We start from the raw sequence: 20,366 nt of genomic DNA, 5'->3' as shown, positions 1-20,366 counted from the left end.
CATTTATATGTCGGAGCCTTTGGAATTGTGGATAATCCCGCAACATTGTAATCTAGAGTCTACTATAGCTGTAATTAAACAATTGTAGTTATTCAATCCGATTGTAATTGTTCGCGAGTTGTGATAATGAGCTTGGGCTCGAGGCGACAGCCAGTCGCCGAACGTAGCCGCGGTCACAGGATGAACGCTTTGTCTAGCAAAGGTATGGAGTAATTCTATAGCTCTCCTTAAAAGAAATATTCGTGGCGGCACGCGACAGTAAACATTCCAACGGTTTCTGTCCCGTGGCTCGCCACGCGCAGACCCTATTCTTCGAGCAAGATGATTGCCAGATGTCGATGCGTCTCCGCAGTACATGTTCAGCTAGCTCGAGGACCCGTTATAGATCTTAAGATTTAGTCAACTAAAGCCCTTCAAACAGACAAACGGTCTTTGTCCCAACTACGGGAAGGTAGGGGAGACCTATTTTTCAACGAGCGGCGTCTTCCACTAGCAACTTTCCCTCAAGGGCGGCTAGCATCTTTTTCTAACCACCGATATGGAGATTGACCAATTAGCAGCAATGCCAATTTCCCTTACTTTCCAAACGAAGGCTTTTCTCGACAAATCCCATGATCTCGCGTCCTTAAACACACCCCGTTATAGTTTTCCTCTGTGGCATCATCGGGACAGGAAATTCATTCTCTCTCGCCATCTCATCGACGAAAAGAGTAACACCTTACGACCAGGGAACATTACGCGTCCGACTTAGATTTTGTGAGCACGTTCATCTATCATCCCGTCGACCGCGGATTCGTTATTGAACCTAAGATCATTGTCATTAGTTCCTCGAGTATCTAATTGCCACGGTTACTTGTCCGGTTCTATGATAATCGTATTTGCACTAATCAATGTCTTCTCTATTGCATAGAAACACGTGTAATCCATAACGAAGATTCGTTTCACGCCCCTAACCCTGATTCTAATGTAAACCCGACATCAGAAGTGGGATAAAGTGCCGGTTATAACAGTGCTAGCTAACTGCTAACTGCTAATTCAGTCGCTAGTGCAAAAATCAAGTGTGGAACCTAACAATTTTCGCCACCGCGTTTCAACCCTGAAACCGCAGGCTTCGACTCCGCTGCGTGGTGAGCAGCTACCAATCTGATTATGGAGGAAAATCCTTTACAAGGCAGTGAATATAATTTCAATACCGAGTGTCGAATCGACTTCTACGTAATGGAGGCGCCAACTGGTAGATCAAGCCATCCGGGTGAGTCGTTTCCATTTTACCCCGATTTCGGAGCCGAGTGTTCGCTAATTAAAGAATCCGTAGTCTTGAGAATTTCTGGCAAAAGAACGATTGATATAGTAGTAATGCGAGGAATAAGAAATATTGGTACTAAACGTATCGCTCAAATCTTGTCTGTTGCAGGTGTCGGTGGTTAGAGATAAACTTTTCATGTTCTCGCTGATAGTTATTTAACAATACGATATCGCGATTGCTCGTTAAATTTTAAGCCAAGATTTTGACGTAATATTACACAAAATAGCCTCGCTATGTGTAAAACAAAAATAATTAATGCCTGTAATAAAACAGCTGAAAACGAGATCGATGTTAATGAAGTTGACAATGAGGAACGTGGTAGTGATAAAAGTCGATTAATCTTTCTTTCCGAAAATTCAGAGATTCATCCGTTACGGGTTCCCTAAGTACTCGTACAAAAAAATACAGGCCAGTTAGAAGTACAATTAATTGATTCTAACATCGCCGTACAAGGAGTCCTAATAGACTTCGCGAGCGCAGAATAGTACGTGAGAGAACAAGCGACTTGATTACAGCCAAAAATCATAAAGCCTAGTAATTCACCGTTCGCGAGCCCTGTGTTACTCGTGAAGACGAACAATGGTTCGGATAGATGATAGGTAGATTTTCGAGAACTAAATCAATATACGGTCGCGGATCGGTATCATTTGCCCCTCATTGCGGATCAAGTCGCGAGATTGCAAAAGCGAGATATTTTATTATTCTGGACATGGCCGGTGGGTTTCTCAAAATCCGTATTCATCCTAATTCTAGGAAGTATACAGCATTGATTACACTCGATGAACAATTTGGATAATAAGTTGTTGTTTTCTTCGAATTCTTTCGTGCCTTTGTTCGATCCATTCGATGTCCTTTATTTGCATAACATAAGTGTGTGCGCGTTTAATGTTTCTTCTGGAAGTCATTTTCCGGACGGCGATACTATGCCGACTCCGTCGAAAATAGGGATTCTTACATTTTCGGACAACCCTAATAATTTTGCAACTAATACTTGTCTAAATATTCTAATATTTATGTTCTTCCTTGCTGCAATTTTGTAAACCATCAAAGCGTTTACTACGGAAATCCTCAGAAGTAGTCGCATGCCAAGCCTTCTGTACCATATGACCCTTTTTAATTGTGGTGACATAAGAAACCATTTGGTCGGAGTGATTTGTACTACACTTTCCTTCAATGTATTCAGCAGCGGCTGGTGATTTTGATGCTGCGAACAAACGAAACGAGAGATCATTCTTGACATTCCTTTGAAAACACGTATAGCAGCCAACGTGCCATTCGTACGTCGTTGTCTATTTGGATGATGTCCTAATTATTGCCGACTCGATAGATCAAGCTCTAAAAGGATTGCACACCGTACTAGATACCCTCGTAAAAGCCGGATTCTCCTTTAACTGTCCCAAAATGTTCTTTTCTAAAGACCTCGGTACTCTATTTGGGATATGTAATTCGTAATGGAGAAGTTCGTCCCAGTCCCAGTAAAATACACGCCTTGAGTTCTTTACTTGCGTCAACGACCGTCACACAGCTCAGGCAGTTCATAGGTTTAGCCTTTTATTTCCGAAAATTCGTTCCTAAATTCTCACGGGTAATGAATTTTTTTTTTATTTATTTGTTGAAATTACAATCAATTCTCGCGTTGAGAATTTTCAGTAATTTTTCTGGCGTGGCGCAGGAACTTGGCTGTTTATTTACAATAAGTTAATACTTATTACAGATAAGTATAATTTATGAGTATTATAAGTAAGTGCATATGCTTAATTTGGATAACTAAATGAATCTAGCGTTTAGGTCTAGCGGGTAGTGCCTCTTCAGCCTGCGAATCTGGTCCGTCGTATCAAGTAGTCCAGTGATTAGGGGGTTTCAGTGTTTGTTGACTCTTTTGCTATATCTGTCGCTATATTTTGCTATTTCCTCTTTGACTGTGGGTATCTTGAGGTCGCGATGGATGGTTTCGTTGGTAACATACCAAGGTGCGTCTATTAAGGATCTTACCGTTTTCGACTGGAAGCGTTGTAGTATTTCAATGTTGGAGTTACTTGCTGTTCCCCATAGTTGGATTCCGTAGGTCTAGACAGGTTTTATTATGGTCTTGTAGAGGGTAATGTTATTCTGTATGTTTAGTTTGGAGCGTCGGCCCGTGAGCCAATAGAATTTTTCTAGTTTGTCCTTTAGTTGCTTCGTTTTATCTGAGATGAGTTTCTTCCACGTTAGTCTCCTGTCCAGGGCCATGCCCAGGTATCGGACTGAGTCCCTGCTAGGAACTGTTGCATTGTTGATGGTGACCTGGGGGCAGGTTTGTTTTCGGAGCGTGAAGGTTACATGTGGGGATTTCTTTTCGTCAATTTTGAAGCCTCATTATTTATGAAACCACTTTTCCATGGAGTCGAGACTTCGCTGGAGAGTGGATGAGGCTATTACCGGGTCTGCGTGGGTAGCTAATAGCGCTGTGTCGTCTGCAAATGTCGCTATTGTCATCTCGTTTGATATAGGTAAGTCGGCAGTGTAGATGGAGTACAGTAGGGGTCCGAGGACACTACCTTGGAGTATGCCGAATTCTATTGGGAATGTTGCGGAAGTGGCGTCTAGGCATTTAACCATGAATTGTCTATTGGTTAGGTAGGATTTTAGGATGGAGTAGTAGGGGTGAGGTAGGATCTTTTTAATCTTGTATAGTAGCTCTTCATGACATACTTTGTCGAATGCCTGTTGGATGTCTAGGAAAACCGCTGAGCAAAATTTTTTCTTTTCGAGTGTTTGGCTGATCGTATGGGTTATGCGATGGATTTGCTCTACTGTTGAATGTTGTTTTCGGAAGCCGAATTGGTGATCTGGGAGTGTTTCCAAGTTCTCTAGGAGTGGAAGGAGTCGGTTCGTGAGCATCTTCTCGAATAGTTTAGACAGGGTAGGTAAAAGGCTGATTGGGAGATAGGAGCTGGTTTCTTACATCGGTTTACCGGGTTTAGGGATGAAGGTAATCAGTGAGATTTTCTAAGCCTTAGGATAGTGTTCAAGGCGAAGGATAGCATTAAAAATCGATGTGATGAGTGCGATCCCTTTTATGGGAAGTTCCTTAATTGTTTTATTGCCTATGAGGTCGTGCCCTGCTGCTTTCTTGGAATTTAGGCGACTGATTGTTTCTATAGTCTCTGCAGAAGAGGAGGTTTCGATAGGAGGGGACATTTGGAAGGAAGTGTGCAAGTATTCAGTAACGTCCGCGGCAGCTTTGGAGGAGTGGCGTTTGAATACTTTAGACAAGTATTTAGCAAACAGGTCGGCTTTTTCTATAGGGCTTCGCGCCCATCCACCTTGCGGACGGCGGATTGGTGAGATTATTTGTGGGGGGCGTGTGAGTTTCCTGGACGAGTTCCATAGCGAGTAGTTGGAGTCGGCTGTGGGGGATAAACTGGCGAGATATTTTTGGGAACAGTCGTTTTTGTAATTTTTTATGGTTTTGGATAGCTTTCTAGATGCGTTGTTTAGTTTGCGTTTGTCATCCGGTGTTCTATGGGTTTGCCATACTCTTCTTAGTCTACATTTTTCTGCTATTTTTTTTGGTATGTATTGGGAATATTCTTGTTTGCTGATAGACGTCTTTGTCGGTGTGGAGAGGCGGATGGCGTTTATTATGCTCGTGTTTAAGTATTCCGTGGCTGCTTCGATTTCTGCCTTAATTTTTAGTGAAGTTAAGGCTGAAGTTGAGTGTGTAAAGACTTCTCTAAAGAGCTGCCAGTTGGTGTGTTGGTTGTGAATGGAGACATTAGGTGTATTCTCGATAATTGTTGAACTGACTGTTGCTATCACGGGGGAATGATCGGAGGAGAGATCAGCCGAGGAGTTGATTTGGACGTATCTTGGTGAGATACTTTTAGTTACGAAGAAGTCCAGGAGGTCGGGTATTTTGTTAGTGTCGGTGGGCCAGTATGTGGGTTCGTATGTGGTGAGGTAGTTGAGGTTGTTGGTTATTATGCTGTTTAAGAGGTTTTTGCCTCTTACTGTAACCAGTCTGCTGTCCCATTGGGTGTGCTTGGCGTTATAGTCTCCTCCAGCTATGAATCTATTGCCCAGGGTGTCCAGGAAGTTATCAAAGTCTTCTTTGGCGATGGAGTGTCTGGGAGGGCAGTATACTGCTGAAGTGGCGATTGTACCATGACAGTCTTCTCTTGCTACATTTGTTGCTTGGAGGTAGTCTTTCTGGAATGGTGGGAGTTCGTAGTGCTTAATACTTGTTTTGATTATGATTCCGGTGAAACCGTGGGCCTTTCCGCTGGGGTGTTGAGTATGGTAGAATTTGTAACCATTTATTTTCAGATAATTTTTGTCGGTGAAGTGGGTTTCCGATACGAACGTTACGTCGATTTGCTACTGTTTTGGGAAGAGTTCTAGTTCAAATTTGTGTTGTGCTAGACCGTTGGCATTCCAAGGAGCTATGCGTCTTGGTTTTACTTTGCGTCGGGGCGTACTAATTTATCCATGATGAGTGTTAGTAGCGATAGCAACACTTAGCTGTGTTCACTTTCGACGGTTGGGCGACACGTGTTGTTTTCGGATTTCACTGGGCACTAGAGACACGTCTGCACGCTTCGGTACTCAACAGCGAACTGTATTGCATTGATGGTTGGAAAATTTTTCAGCTTGCTCTTCGTTGCTGCTTGCCCATGTGTTATCTGCTCTTCTGATTGCTGGTACCATTTTTATTATCTTCTTTATTTATCTTGTGGCTTTCCATAGGGAGTAGTTGTAGTTCTCGTGTGCAGATAGTGACTCGATGAACTTTGTGAACTCGTTGTTGTTGTGCTCTTTTATTTTGTTTTTTATTCCTTTTGCGAGTTTGTTTAGGTGTTTTTTGTTTTATTTTGTTCTGTGTTTTTGCCATTTTGCTTTCGCTTTTCTTTTTTCTCTAATTTTTTCGAGGATGTCTAGTGGAACTGTTTTTGTTTTTCTGTTGGTTGTTTCAGGTATAGTGGTTGCCCTTGCTGCTTCTTGGATAGTTTCTGTGAATGTTGTTACTGCTTGATCGATGTGTTCCGGTGTTTTCAGTGGTACGTTGCAGCTGATTTTGCTCTCAATTATTTCTTTGAATATTTGCCATTTGGTGGTTTCATTGCGTAGCGTCTCTGTGCTGCTGTAAAGTATTGGTTTGTTTCTGTATGTAATTATTATGGGCGTATGGTCGGGGGCAAGCTCGAGGCTTGGTGCTGTGTTTAGTTTATTTGCGTTTAGTCCCTTTGTAACTGCAAAGTCTAGCAGGTCAGGTATTTTGCTCAGGTCTGTCGGCCAGTATGTCGGTCTTCCTGTGGATAATATATTGAGGTTATTATTTCTAATGTATTTTTCCAAGGTTCTGCCTTGAGGTGTGGTGATTCTTGATCCCCATAGTGTGTGCTTTGAGTTATAGTCTCCCGCTGCAATATACTTGTCACCTAAGTGTCGAAAGTACTCTTCCCACAATTGCGTTGTAATTTTGTGTCGCGGCGGTACGTATACTGTTGACAACTGCAGTTGGTTGCTGTTAGTCTGTACGGTAACGGTGGTTGCTTGTATATGTTCCTTACTGGCCTGGCTGTGTAGGTGATGTTTAATGTCGTTTTTTATTACTACTGCCGTCCCTCCGTGTGCTTTCCCTGAGGGATGCTTCGTGTCGTATGTGGTGTAGTGCGGTATTTTTATATAGCTTTTTATTGTGAGGTGTGTTTCTGAAACGAGTAGTATATCGATGTTATTGCTATATAGGAATGTTTTAGTTTCTAGGGCCCTTTCTCGTAGGCCGTTAGAGTTCCAGGCTACTATTTTAAGCGTGTCTATTTTTATTTTTTGCTCATTATGTTAGTAAGTAATTGTAACCTGACTGTTATCTGCTGTGTTTGCTGTCTGAGGAGTTCGTTTTGTTCGCTTATCATTTTTGTGAGTATTTCGGTGTTTTTTATGGGATGTTTTATTAACTCTTTGATTTCTGTAGCGTCGTTGCTGTGGTTGTTCTGTTCTTGATTGTCTAAGGGTGACGACCTGTTGACTACTTGCGCGTAGCTTCGGTTTCTAACGGTGTTGGTGTTAGTGTGGTTATTGTTCATTACATGCTGTGTATTTGGTGTTGACATAGATTCTGTGTTGCCCTGTTGCGTGTGGGAATTGTTGTGTGCCCTGTTTCGAATCGGCGGGAAATGTTTGCTTTGTAGTTGTTTTCTGACTACGCAGCCTTTGTAGCTGGTTGGGTGATTTCCACCGCAATTGTAACATTGTACGTCATTTATTTTTCCCGTGTGTGGGCAGTTCACTGTTAGGTGCTTTCCTGCGCATTTGACACATGCCGGGTTTCTGTTGCAGTAGTTTTTTGTGTGTCCATATTGTTGACACCGTATGCATTGTGGTATGTCTTTTTTATGTCTGGGTGGCTCGACTGTGATTATTGTGTTTGAGATTTTTTTAATTTCAAATATTTCGTTGTTGTTACTTTTCGGTTCTAGCTCTATTAGGAATAGCGGTAGTGGTTGCTTAGTGTCAAATCTGGTTATATTGTTGATCGTTCTTACCTGGTGTCCGATCTTGGCCAATTCCTCGCATATTTTGTTTGTATTTGTTTTAGAGTGTAAACCTCTGATTACTGCTTTGTAGCTTTTACCAGATTTGGGTTGGTAAGTATGATGCCCAGCGTTTTGTTCCTTTAGCGCTTTTGTCACTTTCCTATAGATTTCCGGGGTATTAGTTTGTACTTTTACCTGATCCAGTTTGAGCTGTTTAATGGTGTAATTTTCTTTTCCTGCCGTGCTGTTTAGCAGTTCAATGAGGGGGTCTATTATTTTGCGTCTATGTAGATTGGTGATGGCTTGGGGGTGTGTGTTCTTGGTTTTTCTGTAGGGTCTGTGTCCATCTCTTCTGTCAATGAGTTGAAGGAGTTTTGTGTAGGAATTTCTTGTAGCCATTGTTGTTGTTACGCCGGACGACTCTCTGCCTGGCCCAGGTCACACACCGCGGGCCAGACGGACACCAGATGTCCGCTCTTCTGTACGGCGTACCCTCAATAGCCTTAGGCACCCGTCATAAACCCGAGTCACTTGCCTGCTAAGGTCCTTCAGACCCAACGAATGTCTTTTCTAAATCAGTTTCCAAAGACTATTGTTTACTACGGCTTCACACGGGAAAGTTAGTTTTTCTCACGTACGATGCTTCCTACTCGCAACTTTCTATCGAGGGCGGTTAAGACCCTTCCTAGTCCACCAACCTTCGTTTGTCCAATCCGAGGCAATGTATACTGCCCTCACTTCCTGACCTAAAATGGCATGAACAAATCCGATGATCCCGTGCGCTAGACACACCCATCACTAGCTTTCCTCCGACACATCATCGTCACTCAACTTCACTTCTTCTACATCGTTGGAAAAGTCAACTACTAAGTCTAATGCTAATGCCTATCGGGGCAGTCTAAGCATAACGCGAGAGTCGGTCTCGGTATTGTCGAGCACACATTTCCTCTCCTAAATATCTTTTAGTGCTACGTCCACTAGTACATTAAATCCAATTATATGAGTCCTGCTCTAACGTACATATCTATCTTATCTTCGTGCGATAAGTGATTATCTATCTATCTATGCTCATCAGTGTAATCTAAATGTTGGAAATATATAATTTATAATTTTGTGAATCACAGTGTTATACAATCTCAATCACCCCTATTATCTCAACGGAAATCAGGGGATTGATCAAGTCGTGGTGTCGATTGTTATAATCGTAACGGGAATTTACGACTCCCGTTGACGTCTCTCCTAGCGACTACGTCTCCCCGCGATTGGTCGAACAAACAGTTGTTTTTCTGTTTCTGTAGTCCTCCTATCATTTGTGTTTGTATTTATTTTTCTTTTTTTTTGCTGGGAGTTACAGTCTTCCAGCTTTCGTTATGTTGTGGTAGATCCTTGTTGATGTTGTTCTTTTCGTCGTCCTTTTGTATGATTTCAATTTCTATTTCGTTTGTATTTGAGCAGTCCTGTACTTCACCTGTTGGTTTATTTGGGCTCTGTTGGTCTACTGCCCTGTTTATAGCGTATGTTTCTCCTTTGTTTAGTATTCTTATTGTTGATATCTTTTGGGTGTTTTCCATCGTCGATTGGTTCGGCCCCTTTTCTTTCACTCTTGTCGCGCTTACGAGGGCACTAGTTTTCACGTCCGCATAGCTCGACTGCTCGGGCAGAACTGATGTCCAGGTGACAGCCGTCCGTATCTTCGGTCCAGTCCGGAGCGTCCAGGACTCTGTATGGCTCGGCCACCACCGCTAGGGCGACCGTGCTCTCCATGATGGTTTGGAAGAGCAGGACTTATGCCCTTCTTGACCGTCCCAGATTGGTCTGGAGGATGCGCATCTTCTTAATCACCTATGTTTATGGCTTCAATCGCCGCTTCCTCCGCTCCAACCTTCTTGCTTGTGGGTGTAGGAGCCGGAGATTTCCTGCGGTGAGCCTTCCTTGTTACTGTTTTCTGCCACGGACCCATCGGTCGCGGGTCTGGTACTGTACAAAGAGAAACTTAGAAACGAATTAATCGTCGTGCGTAATGTCTGTTATGATCGATGTCATGATGGATGTGAAACTTTCCAAAGTGTCTAATTAGTCGTCAATTGAAGTTGATTTTGAGTTGATAGGGCGAGCCAATAATTCAATGTTTCCCCTTGACAAAAGAGATTGTATGTTGATGTCACTAGCGGGTCCAGCCGTTGATACATGTTAATTAACGTTATGATCGAACCGACCGCGGGCCATCGTTCGATAGATCTGTAGCGGCACTCGACAACAAATACCGCCACTCGACACTAACTAATACCGGACAACGGTAGCGCAGTGGTTAGCGCCTTAGGTTACGAACGTTCGAGACCCGGATTCGAATCCCGACGCCCGTAGTCCGATGTTTCTTCCACGCATGTAAATTAGAAAAAAAATGGCAGTACCCCAGCAGTGACATCTACAGCGAGCATCTACAATCATCACGGACAACACATACACCTCAATTGCAAGTTATGGAAATAAAATTTATACTATTGTTAACTAGATACAGTGCCTTAATATATTATATGTGCCCAGACATGGTTTTTTCTGTTATAAACAAAATTACAGTGGAATAAACTTAAAATTTTGTGGTATCAAGCAGGATCCCTGTGGCGGGTCTGCCCCGTGCTGACGTCCACGTCTCCGATCCAGTTAGCGGTGTCTAGTAGACGATAGAGTCGGCTACCACTGCCAGGGCAACCCTGCTCTCCCTTATTGTCTGGAAGAGCAGGTCTTGTGCCCGTTCCGATCGCCCCAAATTGGTCTGGAGGAGCCGCATGAATCTACTTTACCAAGTCCATATCCATGGCCTCTCCCCGGTCATCTGCCACACTCGTGATCCCTTCCTCTTCTTACGGTAGATCTCTCGCGTTGCCGCCCTGCCTCCTGTCCCTAGCAGGCTCCCGAATCCCGCTCATCTCTTTAGTTTTCGGCGGAACGTATGCCGCCCCTCCCATTCTGTGGGTGGCGCGCGCACCGAGCGACTCACAGAACTGGCACCTGGGCACGGAGGCAGGGCAGCTCTTGTCCTGATGCCCGGCGCCTTCGCACCTGTAGCATAGCCGCTCCCGGTCTACCGTAGATCCGCAGGTCGCTCTCACGTGTCCCAGTTCTTAGCACATATAACATCTTAGGGGCCTCTTCGGGATGGCTTCGACCCTCGCCATTGACCAGCCCACAAGAGCTCTTCCCGCTTAACTTAGTTTCCGCGCTGTTGCTGTCGGACACCTTATCCAGGCTAACCCGAGACCACCTCTGGAGGTCCTGATGTCTCCTACTCGAACTTCCAGTGTCTTGCATCCTCCAGCCCTCGCCAGTGTGTCCTCCTTGCTCCTCCTTGTCGACCGAGATGTCGATCCTAGTTACCCTCAGCTCCGCCGTTCTTGTTGGGGCCGCAACTCTCACCGTGGTCGGATCCAGGGCTTATGCCAACCGTGTTGCAGGCGCGAGTGCCTTCTCACCCTCTTTTTGTCCCCGGGAACTTCTAGAATGATGCCCCCAGTCATCGCCATCTTGATTTTGATTCGTTCAATGCCGACTTCGGCTAGAGGGACTTTCTGTCTAGCCACGTGATCTCGGGTAGTTTCCGACGTAACCCGTGCGACGGCCTTGCTGTCGCGCGTAGCAAGATGTCTGTGCCTGCCCACACGTGCTCCGAGGCGTACTTGTGGGGCGTTTCTGCCGGCGATCGTCCTAACCTGTCTTCTTTACTGCTTGGTCGACAGGGCTGAATTTTTTTTCTTGCTTTCCTGTCCCATCCAGTTCTTTCCTCACCAATTTTCTTGCGCACTTTGTACACACGCACTGAAACAACACTCTGGTCCACTTTTTCTTGTCGCCTTTCCTTATTTTTACTATAACTTAGGCTGCAGAGTACGGAGCGACGTAAACGCGTCCTCTCTGCATGCTGACATCTTTCTTTCTTTCTGTCTTTCATAAAGTTGTAACATTCGGCAAAAATTTTGTATATTCCATAGTATTTTTAAATTTTTGTTATAAACTTGGTAGACATTAAATAATGCGCAGTTTGTAAGATGTAAAACTGTTTTGTTTGTCAATTGTTTTTCATGACAATACGCTTCTCGTGTATTGCATAACAGAACTGATATTGATCAGCGAGATCAACACCATTCATAAATTTATTGTACTCTGGTATACAATTTGGTTTTATACTCTTTCCTTTTTTGTTTCTTTTATTTATACATTCAACCATATTTTTCGAATGTATTGTAGGTGTCATGATTATCAATTTTTTTTATTAAATTAGATGTTTGTACCAGAATGCTTTTTTACGAGATTCTATAGACTTCTTTTTTGAAGTATTAGTTTCAGTATTAGTTAGAACATTGTGGTATTCCTCTGTTTTTTCTTATTTTACTTTTGTGACAATGCTCATTATTATTAAAATCCTAATACTCTCATAATTGTTGGGATCTGTTTTTTGTAATTATGTTCCCGGAAATAGATGTATATAATAATGGATGATTAGACCAATAGTCGAATCTTTCTAATTCTTTTACTGTTCTGGCAAGAAATCCTAAAAATATTTTCATTTCTTCAATGTTAATATCAATCCAAACTTTATTCTTCTTTGGCTCATTTTTATTATTATTATTTTGTTGATAATAATGTAAGTTCGTTTCTGTTACAACTAAATTAAACAAACTAACACTAAGAATCATTTCACATCATACATTATGTCAATCATTTCACAGTTGACATTATGTCTAAATTTGTGGATGGTATTTGTAATCCTGTTTGTTTCAGGTAGGTGTGGAAGTCAGGATCGAAATCAACTTGTGATCATTTACATTCCAAAAAACTACCCTTATCACTTTCAGAGTTACTAATTATCGGTCATTTTTTGAATCGTCTCCCTACGATATCACTTTCACTATTGGTATTATTTACTATTCACGTCTAATGATATATTATATTTCTTCATCATTGAAGAACATTTCTAAGGCTATTTTATAACTTTAACAGTAATAGATATAAATTTTCGAGATACGAAGGCAGCGAAAGACATTGAAATTAACGGAAAAAACATCCGCTTAAAATATTTTTACAAGAAACTGTCTGATAAATTAGGAAGCGCGAACAATGCAAGCAATTGTTTCTGTAAAAATAGTATCAGCGTATCCAGTATACATTGGTATATAAACATTGGAATGGCGGGAAGAAACCATTTCTCTACGCCTTATAAAAATAGCGAAACAAAGTCCGACGTACATGATAGCGGCCGATAAGCGATGACTCACAAAATCACGCGTAGTGCGGCCGTCAATGTATTTATTCAGTTAGGAGTGAATATCATCTATGTTATCGGTTTGGATTCGCTTTAGAATTAGGTTAGGGCAACGGTTTTGATTAAGTCTCTGCGAGGCGACCGGTAACGCTTCCGTGAAATAACAAGGAATTAATTATAAAAATATTAGAAGAATGTAATTAAATGATTGAAAGATGAATTAAATATACATAATTGATATTATTTTGCGAAATAGATTAATTGTTATCATTTACGCAAGAGTTACTGACCGCCTCGTGGCGGTTGGATTGAAAAAAGTGACCGAAGTCCAAATCCAATACACTGATGATATTAACTTTTAATTGAGTTACAAGTTATAACAACCTAATATACGTACGTTATACCACTATATAAAGCCCACTGGTTTTAAGCTCGTCCGACTTTCCGTTCATAAACCGGCAACCGGCAATCAATACTGAAGCGTACTTGTCAATGGTCGCCTACTTCATTCACAAAGAACCGTGTATCAGGGAACATGAAAATAAGGTGTGACACCACAGTAATGATAATCGAAGAGAGGAAATGAGAGTACTCATATCGTGTTTCTTGTTGTTTCACAGTACAGGTGCTGCACCATGCGGCAAAGTACTGAATTTAACTAACATTAGTATATCATACAGGAACCTATAAAATTAGAGATCTATCCTGTTTGGTCCAAATTTAGCATATAGAAGAACCTATGTATCTAAGTTTAAAGTTTGGAATCTGCTCTGTTTGTTTGCACATTACCATAGACAAGAAAATATTGAGTTTCATACTACAAGTATTCTATTTAATTGCACGGTTCTACGAAAAAATCTACTCTTCTATTCGAGATAAACAAGTATAAGAACGACAAAATCATGCAATAATGAAACTAATTGTAAGTTGCCTAAGAAAGGGGAATTAATTGTTTACTATATTTTTGAACGGTAACACATATAAAGCAGGGTTAGAAATAGTAGAAAATGTCAGAACATAATAATTTATTAACAAAGAACAAAGAAAATAAATAAATTTATGCCGTCGAGAAAATGCCAACTGCTCATCACTCTTCTTTTTGACTCTTGAAATCTGCCTCCTACTTTCTTGACGTCTTCTCGGACGCGGATCTTCCTCGGCTTTAACAGGAAGCTCTTCTACGGATGCTCCTAGAATCATTGAAGGAACTGATTCTTCAGAAAGTGTGGTATTCGGAGCACGATTGTTTTGTAAGTTGGCTTCATAGTAATCCTTTTGCCTCGCGAATAAGAGAGTTTTCGCGGTCATCGGAAAACTGAACCCTCGCTTTCTGGGACGAAGCGTCCTGTTCTCGGGCGAAGATGTCGGGATTCAGCCTCTTTTTCTTAATTCGTCTTTCTCTTCTCGTACGAGTATATTAGGTCGTTCGAAAAGTTTCTTTCGTTTTATTAGGAAATAATGGATGCACAACATTTTCCACATTATATTAGTTTATCGAATTACGTATAATCCATTTTATTTTATCAAAATAAAGATCTGAACGTACGACAGATTAGGTTTCATGTTTGTATAAAGATGCATCGTTGTAAAAGGCGTGTCTGTAAAAAAACACACTTTTCGGACAATCTGATAGACAACTGCATCTAAAAGAAATAAAACTGGAAGAGTAAGACATTGTATTATTTTCAAAAGTATTCACTAATATTTATCTTTGCAGTAACAGAACACGATTATACATACAGTGAGTAACTTTAATATTCGGATCGAGCAAGGCAAGGAGTATGCCGCGATCGAGTGGGCTGGGATGGTGGTGGTGGACGTATATGTCTCCATGAACAGTGGCTTGGTCGCGTTTGAGGAGTTCCTGGCCGGGGTTGGCGATTGCGTGAGACGATACCTTTCACGTCAGGTCCTCGTCCTGGGAGACTTTAATGCTCACTCCTCGCAATGGGGGAACACAAGGACAGATGCTCGTGGCCGGGTGCTGTCAGACTGGCCTGCGGGCCTCGGGCTTTTCCTACTTAGCAGAGGCTCGACCAGCACATGCGTGGAGAGGATGATCCGTCGTCGATATTACATGGAGCCCGTGGGGCAGCCGTACAGGACGATGATGAAGAAACTGCGTCCGAGGGCCCCACCGCTGACGGCAGATATGGATCCGGTATTCCTGGAGGAGGTCACATCGCACGCTGTTCCCGCCACAGGAGGACAGCCCAAGGCAGCCGCGCACTACCTCGACTTGGACAGCGGAGTGGAGGGAGGAACTAAGGGATGCGGAGGAGGAGATGCTGTATGCGGCGAAGAAGATGGCCTCCCGCAACGTTGCGCCGCGACCGGACGGTGTCCCGGGACGGATATGGGCGGAGACGATGGCGGTCATGGCCCCCAGACTACGTCACCTATTTACAGAGTGTCTGAGGGAGGGAGTTTACCCTCGGACATGTCGCATGGCGAGGCTGGTCCTGCTGTAGAAGGAGGTACGACCGACAAACTCGCCATCCGCATATCGTCCGGTGTGTCTACTGGATGAAGTGGGCAAGCTCTTCGAAGGAGTCATTGTCGCCCGTCTGAAGGCCCACATGTCAAGGCCTGGTTGGCACGAAAGCCTGTACGGCTTGCGGCGGGGTCGCTCAACGATGGATGCGGTGAACCGGGTACGAGAGATGTCCTGGGGTGGGGTAGCGCTGGCAGTCTCTTTAGACACAGTCAATGCATTCAACACCATACTCCGGGACGGGATATTGGAGGCTGTTGAATTTTTCGACATGCCTCCCTATATCATTCTTGTCATACGGGCCTACCTGAGCGACAGATGGGTCGGCGACACCGGTAAGAATGGAGAAGGGCGGTGGCCCGTTGAGCGCGGGGTTCCGCAGGGTTCGGTTTTAGGTCCGATTCTGTGTATCATCGTATACGATTCGTTGTCCCTTGCCTTCCCAGACTCAGGCATAGTGTGTTACGCGGACGACACGTTGGTCTTGGTCGGAGGACGCTGGTGGCACGAGACGCTGCGCTCGACGGGAGTACGAAGACTAGAGGAGCCGAAGATCAAGCGAGAACTCTCCCGCCGCCGAGCAGGCGGCCCGAGACGTTCTGGGGGAAGTTAGACGTGTGGTGTGGGAGCGGTGGCTTTCCGACCTATTCACCGAAGACCAGATCCGGTGCCACCGAGCCGTTAGATCGGTGCTACCAGACTGGAAGGCTTGGGGAGACCGCGGAGGGCTTCCACTGTCCTTCCGGATGATTTGTCATCACTGCGGTGAGGCCCTACGCCGTCCTAGGTGACCATAGAGGCCGACACGCCGAGGAGGATCTGGACCTCCTCAGACTTGCACGACGGCCCAGGGGATAGCGTTGAGATGGATGGTCTCTCCCAATGCCCGAACTGATCAAGGAACGACTCCCTCAGACGGGAGAAGATGTAGGAGCGCTCCGGCAGTAATCCGAAATTTTTCTGGGTCCCGGGCATTCCAGCTGAGTGTCAGGCGGTCCACCGTGGGATTTTAGTCGGTATAATCCGACACTACCCCGCCGCTTCCAAGCGGGGGGTGCCCATGAGGATTTTCCTACGTATAAAAACAAAAAAAAAAAAAAGAAAGGAAAAAGAAATTATACTTGAAAATGAAATTGAAACAAAAATCATTGAATTCTTAAATTTAACGGATATTTATTTCTTATAAAATAGTGATCATTCTTACAGTTCATTATCATAAACTAAAACAAATAAATTACACGCTTTATTTTCCAACCCTCAGCACGGAATTATAACTTCATTCATTAAATTATGCTTTACTTAATTGAGAAAGCTTGTAAGTCTATTACAATTAAATTCAAAATTAATTAATCGACTGTTTGCGAGCTGCTGTTATTTTCCGAACAAGATGTATAAGTGGGACCGCTATTAATTGCGCCCGTATTTTCCAAATCGCCATAAATATCATTAGATTTCAATTATTTTATACTTCTTTTTTCGCTTAATCGCTTTCAACACTTTTGTAGCAATTCCACGTATATTCTGAAAAATGAAATTGGAAAGCTTTTTCTAAGTTACTAAATCTTTAGTGGTTTAGAATACCAGTCGGAGATGATCGGCAAAGAAAACAAGAGAATAATATTATCCTCATGCGTATACAGATAATACTTGTTATAAAGAATACTACAATAGAATGTCGTTGTTGTCAAGACTCTAATGCTACTTTTTTCGTTTAGGTCACTATTTCCTATGGAGGTCACATTCTCGGTCAACTCAATCAGCAAAAATCCGGGCTCGTCAACTCCTATGGAGACGCAAGCCGATAGGATTGTGCACCTGGACGGAGTGTCTTTTGACAAAACCGTGATTTTCATGAATCGCTACACTCTTAACACTTTGACTGCCACGCCGCAAGCACATGTTACGCTCAGGACGCCACGGGAGTATTTTTATTATTCAAAGCATATAATGGTAAAATAATAATAAATTCATGATGTAAGACAACATTCTTCGCCAATCGACCGTTTATATTATTGGTGGTCACAGGTGACCACTGTGGCGCCCTGGTAACAACTGACAAAATGTTTGCAACATAATATTCATAATGATAAACAATTGTTACCTATATATACTATATAATATGCCTAAAATTACAGAATTACATATACTTGAGAGAATGTAAGTTTATGGAAGAGGAATGGGAGGAAAAAGTTTGCAACAAATGGTAACGGAGTGTGGCATATCCGAAGAAGGACTACCAAGCTATCAGAAGATACCAGCTAAAATCTTGAAAATTCGATACGAATTCGATAAAATTGTAGGAAAAAGAAGACATCCGTTCGTCAAGGTCGATGAGTTATCAGAGAAGTTAAGAAAAATCCCTTCATTGGTATAAGACAAATAAAGCTTTCATTTTATATGGCCTGTTTTTAGAACAGCTGTTAGAACATTCAATTTAAACGAATGTTAATTATGCAGACCGAGATATATCTCGTCTGATAATTTATTTAAAATGTTTCATTATCTCTAGTTAAAGACTTCATGTTTTGCGATATTACTATGTAATAATTTCGTTAAATGATACATTTTTACCTAAGACCTGCACCAACTTTATTCTTCATTGAATGGACTCTCGACATTTATAAATATATGTTCCACAGATGCAGAAATTTCCTTTCCATAAAACATTGATCATCGAAACAACTAACAAAGTGTGGAGCTTCTTTATACATATAATGTTACGACAACAATGTTAACGTAACTGCTGTACGTAATCATCATGATCAAAGACATCTTAGTACATGGCATTTAACGATACAAGAAATGAATGGATACCTTAGTGCCACTGAAACAAATATTTGACGACGTTTGCAGGAAGTATGTTTATGCTTTTCGGAGATGAAAGGACATCGAAGCCTCCCCCTGGAACTTGGGGTAATCCCCTAACATTATAATCTAGAGTCTACTATAGCTGTAATTAAACAATCGTAGTTATTCAATCCGATTGTAATTGTTCGAGACTAGTGACAGTGAGTTTTGGCTCGAGGCGACAGTCTGTCGCCCAACGTAGCCGCGGTCAAGGGATGAACGCTTCGTCTAACAAAGGCATACAATAATTTTATAGCTCTCCTACAAACAGACAAACAGTTCTTGTCCCAACTACGAGACAATAGAGGAGACCTATTTTTCAACGAACGACGTCTCCCACTAGCAACTTTCCCTCGAGGGCGGCTAGCATCTGTTTCTAACCATCGATAGGGAGATTGACCAATTAGCAGCAACGCCAATTTCCCTTACTTTCGGAACGAAGGCTATCCTCGACGAATCCGATGGTCTCGTGTCCTTAGACACACCCCATCATAGTTTTCCTCTGTGGCATCATCGGGACGGAACTACTATATAGAGAGTGGGATTCAAAATCTTTTAAGGGACCATGGGTCACTACGTACAGTCAATCTGAGAGTAACTGGCCAACTGTCAACAATCCATAAATTCTTTACCTGCACACTTTGTTAATTATACCATATCACTCATTTATATTTTAAATACATTTGGTTCTGTAATTCTGTTTAATAAATATCACCTAATATTATTTCAACATAAACATTGTGTCTTCCATAGATTATTTATCGTAATTTTAAGATTAAATTCTAACAACGTCATTAATCAAAAAAATCTTTTAACGTGCATCATAAATATACATTTGTTCTCAATTCATACATATACATAAATGTACCATGTAGGTAGATGAAGTTGAGCAAAGTGCAACATTTATTATGTCACAGCTAATAAGCTGTTCCGTATACTTCCTTACAGTATCCATTGTAGAGATTTGAAAACCAATGCCGGCACATACGCTGGCACAGGCTTTCGGCGGAGTTCACTATAGTAGGGAAGATTGTTCTTCACGAATATCTCGGCTATTAAGCGAGTCTACCCCTTATATGTATAGAAAAAAGATATTCGAAATGCTGAGCTTTCCAACATATCTAAAAGTCATCAAAAGCGGTGTCTAGTCAGCTTTTTACAATTTAATAAAAAGATTAAAAAATGCTTTTATCCGGTAAATAACTTTCGTACTCTGGTTTATCATTTACAGACTGTATAGTATTAGGTCATCCCATAAGTTCGTGCCGACTTTTGTGTATACATTTCATATGTCGATTTATAAACATATGGCGATAAGGGACGAATGCACTTGAGCTTAGCTGATCAAGAACAGGCTAGAGCAGATTTTCGTGGGTATAAGATCGTAATATAGTGAACACAGTGACTTCTAACAGTAAAAAATCATGAGTGAAATGCGTATCCATTTTCTCATGTTATATGAATTTCGGAAAGGAAGTTCTGTAACAATTGCCACGAAAAACATATGTGCTGTTTACGGAGAAAATGCGCTTTCATTTCGCACCTGTAGGAAGTGGTTCCAACGTTTTAGAGCTGGGAATTTCTGTTTAGAAGACGAGGAACGCTCCGGGCGTCCTCCTCAGACAGACGAAGATAAAATTCGGGATCTTGTTGAAAAATCACGAAGTTTGACAGTTCAAGAGATGTCAAATGTTCTGAAAATACCTAAGACAACGATTCATAGGTGTTTAAAAAAAATGGGGATGGTGTCAAAGTTGGACGTTTAGGTGCCCCACGAACTTACGGAACGGAACCGTCTTGAACGAACGACAGCGTGCATGTCATTACTTGCGCGTAATAAACATGAGCCATTCCTTAAACGCCTGGTAACTGGCGATGAAAAGTGGATACTTTACGAAAACCCTGAACGGAAACGTAGCTGATCCCAACGAAATCAGCCACGTC

General features: G+C 42.3%; 1 protein-coding gene across 4 annotated transcripts in view; it reads left to right on the top strand.

Moving 5' to 3' along the window:
- Positions 1-20,366, top strand: part of LOC117165097 (fatty acyl-CoA reductase 1-like) — a 44,024-nt gene that overhangs the window by 5,102 nt on the left and 18,556 nt on the right. The window contains exons 2-3 of one of the 4 annotated variants that reach the window (XM_076622909.1): positions 17,291-18,320; positions 18,429-18,488. In XM_076622909.1, coding sequence (XP_076479024.1) covers positions 18,453-18,488 — 36 coding nt within the window. In that variant the 5' untranslated portion in view covers positions 17,291-18,320; positions 18,429-18,452. Of the gene's footprint in view, positions 1-17,290; positions 18,489-20,366 lie in introns of all 4 variants that reach the window. The other 3 variants (XM_076622906.1, XM_076622908.1, XM_076622907.1) reach the window with 3 other exon arrangements.

The sequence above is a fragment of the Bombus vancouverensis genome, chromosome 11, assembly GCF_051014615.1.
Source record: "Bombus vancouverensis nearcticus chromosome 11, iyBomVanc1_principal, whole genome shotgun sequence".
Classification (NCBI taxonomy): domain Eukaryota; kingdom Metazoa; phylum Arthropoda; class Insecta; order Hymenoptera; family Apidae; genus Bombus; species Bombus vancouverensis.
Note: the sequence above shows the minus strand (reverse complement) of the source record. Positions and strands in the feature narration are given on the sequence as shown.